The sequence below is a fragment of the Chaetura pelagica genome, unplaced genomic scaffold (genome assembly GCF_000747805.2).
Source record: "Chaetura pelagica isolate M959 unplaced genomic scaffold, ChaPel_1.0 scaffold111, whole genome shotgun sequence".
Classification (NCBI taxonomy): Eukaryota; Metazoa; Chordata; class Aves; order Apodiformes; family Apodidae; genus Chaetura; species Chaetura pelagica.
In genome coordinates this window covers 2,124,938-2,133,025 of record NW_009952153.1, presented here as the reverse complement: position 1 = coordinate 2,133,025, position 8,088 = coordinate 2,124,938, and the positions used below count along the sequence as shown (strand labels likewise).

Sequence of the window (8,088 nt, the reverse complement as noted above, 5' to 3'; positions counted from 1 at the left end):
TGTGTGACGGCAGGAAGCTCCCAGAGATGCGGGGGGCAGTGCGGGTTGGGGGGTGCGGTGTTTGTCCCTTGACACAGGCCTGGGCTGGGTTCCTTGTCATACAATACTTGCGTGGTCTTACTCCGTTTTAAAATGGCTGGAATCAAGTGATCGGGTGTTAATTGTTTAAAAAGACAGCTATGGATGTCAGTCCTGATGTTGCAACGTTTTATATCATTCGGCTGTTAGAATGATTTGGTCTGGAGAAAAGGAGCCCGAGGCGGGAGGCCTCGCTCTCTGCAGCTGCCTGGAAGGGGCTGGAGCGAGGGGGGGTCGGTCTCTTCTCCCAAGAAACAAGGGAGGAAATGACCTTAAGTTGCACCAGGGGAGGTTTAGATTGCATATTAGGAAAAATGCCTTCATTGAGAGGGTTCTCAGGCCCTGGGACGGGTTGCTCAGGGAAGTGGGAGAGTCACCATGCCTGGAGGTGTTTAAAACAGACACGTAGATGTGGTGCTAAGGGGCACGGTTTTGGTGGCAGTGCTGGGTTAGTGCTTGGGCTTAATGGCCTTGAAGGTCTTTTCCAACCCCAGTGACCTCTTGTTTTAGTGCTTGCAGAATATCTGGGAACTGCTTAATTCTGAGTGAATTGCTTTGAGCTTTTTTTTGCAATTTTTGCTCTGAGCTTTGTTTTCAGAAGAAATGTTTAGAATGATGGAGTGACTGGTTGTAGTTCTTCGGGTCAACTGGCAGACCTGTTTGTTTCTTCTCTCCGTAGCTGTTGCCGATGCCATTAGAACAAGCCTTGGACCAAAGGGAATGGATAAAATGGTAAACCTTGCACTTTAATTTTTAAAACATTACACTTACTGGAGATACTGTAAAGTCAACATCTTTCCTATGGGATGCCATCTTTTGCTTTTAGGGGAAAATAGGAACTAAATGTACCTCTCAGTTTGAGAAATAATGTTGTCAGGAAAAGTATTTTACATTGAGCAATAAATTAAATTAAAGGTTCATAGTTACTTATCAGAACTGTGTTTTTGCTCTTCCTTCTCAGATCCAGGATGCTAAAGGAGATGTGACAATCACTAATGATGGTGCTACTATTCTGAAACAAATGCAGGTTCTGCACCCTGCAGCCAAAATGGTAAGGGTTTGGTTTGTTGTTGTTGTTTTTTTTCTATTGCTTGGACAGTGACTTGTGTTAGAGCTTTATTTCTGGGACAGAAAAAATGGCAATAACATTTCATGTGGATTTGAGAAGCCACTAGTGATAGAGCAAGAAGTTGATCTGTTTGATAGATGCAATCAGTTTTAAGCTTGGGAAAAAAGCTGCTTTGCTTCTCTAAAGGATTAGTTTCACTGTAGCTGTATTTTAGTCAGATAGGTGCAGAGGTCTGGGAACTGAGTTGCAAAAGGTGCAAATTTTAGGTAAGAAAAGGCTTGATTCCTCCTGCTACCAAGGTTAGTTTCAGTACTGCTGTCTTCTTGGATATTTATCTTTTTGGTAATTGTTAGTGTATATAAACTTACATTGTAATTTGTCATTTAGCTGGTAGAGCTGTCCAAAGCACAAGATATCGAAGCTGGTGATGGCACTACCTCTGTGGTTGTCATTGCTGGAGCTCTTTTGGATGCCTGTTCAAGACTTCTTCAGAAGGGTAAGTAAATACATTTAATACAGAACCATAATTGGACATAGTTAAGTGCTTTGTCTGCTTGCACATGTGTAATGAAGCTTAAAGTTGCTGTTTTCAGTTGAAACATGAAAGGTGACTCGAGTCTTCACATTCATGTTTCACTCATGTCACACTTTTGATTAAAAATCTGGTTTGCTTTTTATTATTTTTATTTTTATTATTTTTATTATTGAATGCATTACTGTTGATACAGGAAATAGTGCCTGGGTGATGGGATAAATGCTTGTAAGAACTCACCTCGATTTTACTTGCACTTCAGTGGATGGAGGGATAGCATTAGAAGGTATACATGAAATTTGGGACCAGAGATTATACAGGTGTTTTTATACTTGGCAAATTTATCACCTCTTGTCACTTACAGCTTAGAGACCTTGAGAAAGTCTGGGCAGGAAAAGATACGGATTGTGGAAAATAACTGTTAGTACAGGTTCTGTTCCAGAGAAATCAAGGGGGTTCCTACACAGCTGTGGGAAACCATTCTTGGAAAACCTAAAATAAAATCACTGTCAGGCTCCTCACAGAACAGCAGTAGCTTTAAGGATGTCCAGGAAAAATACAACTTTGTGAAAGTATGTTTCTGGAGTGTCAGACATTGCAGGGAAGTGTGCTGTACTTGTCTGTGAGGACAAATTATTAGGAATGTTACAGCTTTTTTTCCACAGCTTTAACAGTGGTAGGTAAGAAGGGAGGTCATCTACTCAGGAAGAACACATTTTGTTAAAATGTCTTCAGTTTATCCTGACATGAGAGTCTCTAATCTTAACATGGAAAGAGGGTGAGGAGAATACAAAAAAACCCCTATTGGTTTGAAAGCATGACCATCTAATAACCTCTGTATACTATCTGCAGGAATTCACCCCACCACTATTTCAGAGTCATTCCAGAAAGCTTTGGATAAAGGCATTGAGGTACTGACCAACATGGCGCAGCCAGTTGAGCTGAGTGACAGAGAAACCTTGCTGAACAGTGCGACCACTTCACTGAACTCAAAGGTGTGACTTGATACTTGTGGAACTTGTACCACCAGGCTACCTGAGCCACAGCTTTTCCCAGCCTGTGCTGCTGCTCACTGACTAAGAATGCCCTGCACATCCCAAACCTAGTTGTTTTTCAGACACTGGATGCCTTTTCTTAGACTTTCTAGAAAGCCATGGTCAATTCAGATTAAATAAAGCACTCAGAATTAATTTCAGTCTGAAATACTTAGTGATCTTGGGTCTTGACTGAAGCTTCAGTTGAAAAGAGAAACAGAAAAATCATGTGGGACACAGCTTTTGCCATCAGTTTGTCTAGGTAGTTCTTGTTCACATGGCAGAAACTCCTAAACCAACATGGAAATCTGGAGAAGTTTGCTGGTTTCCCTTCAGCAGAATAATCTGGGAATCTCTCAAAAGTCTTACTTCTCTTCTTAGCCTCTTAAAAATACATACTTCTTCCATGAGTCCCTAAGCATAGGTTTTCTCACCAACATTGCAGCTCTTTCCTTTAAATAGAGTAGCCCTTAAGAATTGATTATATTAAGACATCTGGTTGATGACAGGTAGGGAAAATGAGCTTTGTTTCAAAATACAGCCAACTGATATACAATGGCAATATTTTGAAATTGCAGTTTAACAGCATTAAGTATCTTCCCATTTTTTTCTCTTTACCATTAAATCCCTTAGGTTGTGTGTCAGTATTCTAGTTTACTTTCTCCGATGAGTGTGGACGCAGTGATGAAGGTGATTGACCCAACTACAGCTAATAGTGTGGACCTCAGAGATATTAAAATTGTGAAGAAGCTGGGGTAAGAAACCTCTTTAGCTGGATTGATTTTGTCTCAGTGCATTCAGCTTTCCAGAGTGCTGGAGTCACAGATTGATTTTGTTTCCAGGGGCACAATTGATGATTGTGAACTGGTTGAAGGACTAGTCCTCACCCAGAAGGTGGCAAATACTGGTGTAACCAGAGTGGAAAAAGCCAAAATTGGCCTCATTCAGTTCTGCTTGTCTGCTCCAAAGACTGATGTAAGTTAAACTATGACTAGAATGAAACATTTTGCTGTAGTGCTTCTGAGAGATGTTAAGTGTAATTGTAACACATCTTTTTAAGACATTGTGATGTCAGCTTTATTCCACAGCTATAATTAAGGGCTGCCAGGTAATGCTTAGCTACTCATAACTCTTAAAGAACTTGTGGTTGGTAGAAGAAAAAAAATAGTTCAGAAGCCAAGTCTTTCTCATAAATTAAACAATCTGACAAGATACATTTTACTGTCATGATTGCTTTCTTTGGATCACAGGCTGCTAAGTTAATGTTGAACATCTTGACTGGCTTTTAAAATCAACAGTTGTTCATAATACGTACTTTTCTGTCTGTTTGGGTTTTTAATAGATGGACAACCAAATCGTTGTTTCTGATTATGCTCAAATGGACAGAGTGCTGCGTGAAGAGAGAGCCTATATTCTGAATTTAGTGAAGCAGATCAAGAAGGCTGGATGCAACGTGCTGCTGATTCAAAAATCTATTCTGCGGTATGTTAATGACAATTTACTGGCTTGTTGAGTGTGTTAGGGTGAACAACTGGAAGGGTTTGGAATGCCTGAAAAATTCAAGAGTGTCAAACGGGCTGTAGCAGTGACTGTACGTTTAGAAAACACAAAAGGTGTTGTCTGTAGTTTTGAGTTTAATGACACCTGAAGAACTTCGGCACTGCTGGTAAGAAGCTTGGAGCTTATAGCCCAGTTACCAGAACTGCACTGTGGACTGACTACTTCCCTCTTGTTTTTAGGGATGCTCTTAGTGACCTTGCCCTCCATTTTCTGAACAAAATGAAGATAATGGTGGTTAAAGACATCGAAAGAGATGACATCGAGTTTATATGTAAGGTAAAGCGAGTTACATAAATGGCTGTTAAAAGTAGTGGCACTGTGTCTGCCCCAAAACTAAGTACCCAGCCAGTACTACTTTATTACAACACACATTTCATGTTCTAACTATAACGTAAGAGCAGACATTTCACTAAAAAAAAGTCCAGTTCTGATGAGCATGTAATGTTTCTAGAAAGATTTTGGACAGATGTAAAAAAAAGCTGTAGTTCTAACTACATCTTTCTATAATATCCAATATCCAGGAGAACATTAATGCAGTGAGCTTCCTGCCTGTCTGCTTCAGATTCTGCTTATGAATCTGATTTTTTTTATTATTTTTTTTTCAGACAATTGGAACTAAGCCTGTGGCTCATATTGACCAGTTTACTCCTGACATGCTGGGGTCTGCTGAGCTGGCAGAGGAGGTCAACCTGAACGGTTCGGGGAAACTACTAAAGGTGAGTGAGTGACAAAATGTTAATACCTACTTAACACCTGCCAAATACTTTAATGGCAACTGCTCACTTTAATGTTTTTTACTACTGAAGTTGCTACATTTAAGCACCTACTTCTAACCCCCAAGTAGCTGCTGACTTGGAAAGTGTAGTGGTTTTGCTTAGCCAGAGACTTCAGTACTGCTGCAGGTACCAACTGAAGCCTCTCTTTGTCCAGAACTTTTTTTCTCAGCCTTATAATTTGGTTTTATGTTTCAGATCACAGGCTGCACAAACCCTGGAAAAACCGTAACCATCGTGGTACGTGGATCCAACAAACTTGTTCTAGAAGAAGCCGAGCGTTCAATTCACGATGCCCTGTGTGTTATAAGATGCTTAGTTAAGAAAAGGTAACATCTTGCTTTGCTTAGAGTAGTATCAATAATACAGAAAGCTAATAATTTATGTCCTTATGTAAAATTACTTTTTACTCTTGATTTCTGTCCTCAGAGCTTTAATTGCAGGAGGTGGAGCCCCAGAGATAGAGCTGGCGCTGCGCTTGAACGAGTACGCCCGCACGCTGAAGGGCATGGACTCTTACTGTGTCCGTGCCTACGGAGACGCCCTGGAAGTCATACCTTCCACCCTGGCTGAAAATGCAGGTCTCAACCCCATCTCAACTGTCACAGAGCTGAGAAACAGACATGCCCAAGGAGAGAAAACAGCTGGCATTAACGTCAGAAAGGTAACAAGGAATGGTACATGCAGAGCACAGCTTAAAAAAAAAATACTTGAGCGTTGAAAGGAAAATGATTAGTGTTCAAGTCAAACTAAGGGGAGGGCAAGTTGATGTCTTGTAAAGGTATTTTCCCTAAAATTTTTGTTGAGGTGGATTATAGCTTGTTTTCTGGGGCTTTAACAGCTTATCTTGGGTATTAATAATAGCAGGTACTTACATGCCATACCCTCAGAACAAGGAACTTCTTGCATCTGCTCAAAAACATAATTTCAGCTACAAAAATAGATGGGGGTAGAAATTATCTGCAGTGGAAGGTGCTGATATGTTAAGAGTGGCACCGTGGGGTGGCTTCTTCTCAGTTGTCACCCTGTTTAAGCTGGCATAACTGTTGATCTTTTCTCTTGGCTCATTTTGACTGGTTATGTCAAATGCTTGGAGGGACATGAAGTGTACCACACTATTCCTGTTGAGAATGGAAGAGTACAAGCCCTTTGATAGTCCAGTTTGGAGCTGATTGTTCTTTCCAGGATTCTGCCAAAAAAACCCTTGCTGAATCTAACTACTTGTTCTCATAGGGTGGGATTTCCAACATCTTGGAGGAGCTGGTTGTCCAGCCACTGCTTGTGTCCCTGAGTGCACTGACTCTTGCCACAGAAACTGTGCGCAGTATTCTGAAGATTGATGATGTGGTGAGTAGTGTTTGTTTTGTGTAATCTTTTTTCACAAGCAGCAGGATAGCTACTGTCACCTAATTTGTTTTGCTTAGAAAATTAATGAATGTAGTATTCTTGGTTCACATGCTAATTATACTGTTTGGTTTAATAACTGCAGTTAGAATAAAATTACATGCATTATAAATAACGTAAGGAGTTAAAGTGACTGAATAACCCTGGATCTTTAAGCAGAGAAGTAATTGTTGGGTGTCCTGTGGCCTTCTTGTGCCTGATGGTGTCATCTCATCTTTGCAGGTGAACACTCGGTGAGCTCAACAAAGACAGTGGGGATTGTGCCCTGGAGCTCCTTCCCTGTAGTTGGAATATGGTTTCCTCGCCAAAAGCACATGTGTGAATTGTCTTCAAGTCCACATGACTCCTGTACTGCTATCACATTAATTTAATAAAATATCTGGTTTCAAAAAGGAAACGTTACCAGTAAATACGCAGTAGTCTACCCGAGTCTGCTTCATAATTTTGCTAGAAATAAGGTAAACTTTTACCTTATATTACACTTGCTTTTCTGTCTTGTACATTCTTCCATAGCTCTGAGAAGTTTAACAGCAAATAATTAGCTCTTGCAATAGATTCTAAAAATAACAGGTGCATCTCCCTGAACCAGTTGTAACTGTTGTTTAACCCTTCCACCATGGTAGTGGTCAAATGCCAGTTCTGTTCAGGAAGACCCCGGGAATGAAACTTTGGACAGCTTCCAGAATCCACACACATTCCTCCTATCCCCCAAGTAAGTTGTTTTTTCCAAAACTGGCTGAGATGTCACAGTATATTGTATACGCTTTTGTGAAACTATTCATGGAACATAAACTGAAATCTATTGATACCTGAAGGAAAGGGGTACCTACTGATGGTGTCACTGCACGGCAGGGTGTGAGCTAGAGTTGCTGGGCTGGGGTGAGCTGTGAGGCAGGGGTGCAGCCACCCCAGGATTCATGCAGTTTAATTTGTTCGTAATAATGTAGAATGAACATTCTTGAATTTATAATTCTTAGCTTGAAATTTTTGAATGAACCCTTTCATCCTCATTTTTGTTATATGGAGATGACCAGGAGAGTTTTTCTCCCATCCCTCTTTAACTCTTTGATTTATGATCAGTTGGATATGTAAGCTCCCACTACTTTCTTTACCAGCTACTGTTCAGACCCTTCCCTGTCACACCAAAGCAGAACATTCAGAATAATTAAAACACTAAAGCAAAAAAAAGAATCAATGTAGGCATTAAAGGTCTCCGTGCTGTTCAAAATTAAAAATTGCACCTTCCAGGACAAAATCCAGCAACCATCTCTTACTTTAGTTGCTCACTTGGAATAAAGCTTACTTTCCCCTCCTCACAAACATCCAGTTCTTGACAAGACTTAGGACCAGCATGTGTGATTTAATCTCTTCCTTTACTCAAAAAAAGAATTTGTAATTCAATATTGGGTCCATTGATCATTAATTACTCTGCAGAAAGCAAAAGAATATTCCTGCTTATCTTGGTTTACCCTTATTCTGCAACCGCTGATCTAACGTACAAACTTTCAGACAGATGATGATTCTCAAATAACGGGGTAAAAAAACCTGGGCTTGTCACGGAGAGAGTTACGAGTTCCAAGTCAAACCCTGGAGAAAGCCGTCCGGAGCCAGCAGAGCCAGCAGAGCCAGCAGAGCCAG

At 40.6% G+C, this 8,088-nt stretch overlaps 1 protein-coding gene across 1 annotated transcript in view; it reads left to right on the top strand.

Moving 5' to 3' along the window:
- The window catches only part of CCT4 (chaperonin containing TCP1, subunit 4 (delta)), an 8,026-nt gene extending 1,333 nt beyond the window's left edge, over positions 1 to 6,693 (top strand). The window contains exons 3-14 of the mRNA XM_010007154.1: positions 1,040 to 1,129; positions 1,535 to 1,643; positions 2,532 to 2,674; positions 3,347 to 3,468; positions 3,556 to 3,688; positions 4,056 to 4,195; positions 4,453 to 4,549; positions 4,879 to 4,989; positions 5,245 to 5,375; positions 5,476 to 5,710; positions 6,280 to 6,393; positions 6,673 to 6,693. Of these exons, the coding sequence (XP_010005456.1) occupies positions 1,040 to 1,129; positions 1,535 to 1,643; positions 2,532 to 2,674; positions 3,347 to 3,468; positions 3,556 to 3,688; positions 4,056 to 4,195; positions 4,453 to 4,549; positions 4,879 to 4,989; positions 5,245 to 5,375; positions 5,476 to 5,710; positions 6,280 to 6,393; positions 6,673 to 6,687 (1,440 nt within the window). The 3' untranslated portion in view covers positions 6,688 to 6,693. The remainder of the gene's footprint in view (positions 1 to 1,039; positions 1,130 to 1,534; positions 1,644 to 2,531; positions 2,675 to 3,346; positions 3,469 to 3,555; positions 3,689 to 4,055; positions 4,196 to 4,452; positions 4,550 to 4,878; positions 4,990 to 5,244; positions 5,376 to 5,475; positions 5,711 to 6,279; positions 6,394 to 6,672) is intronic.
- The last annotated feature ends 1,395 nt before the right edge of the window (positions 6,694 to 8,088 follow it).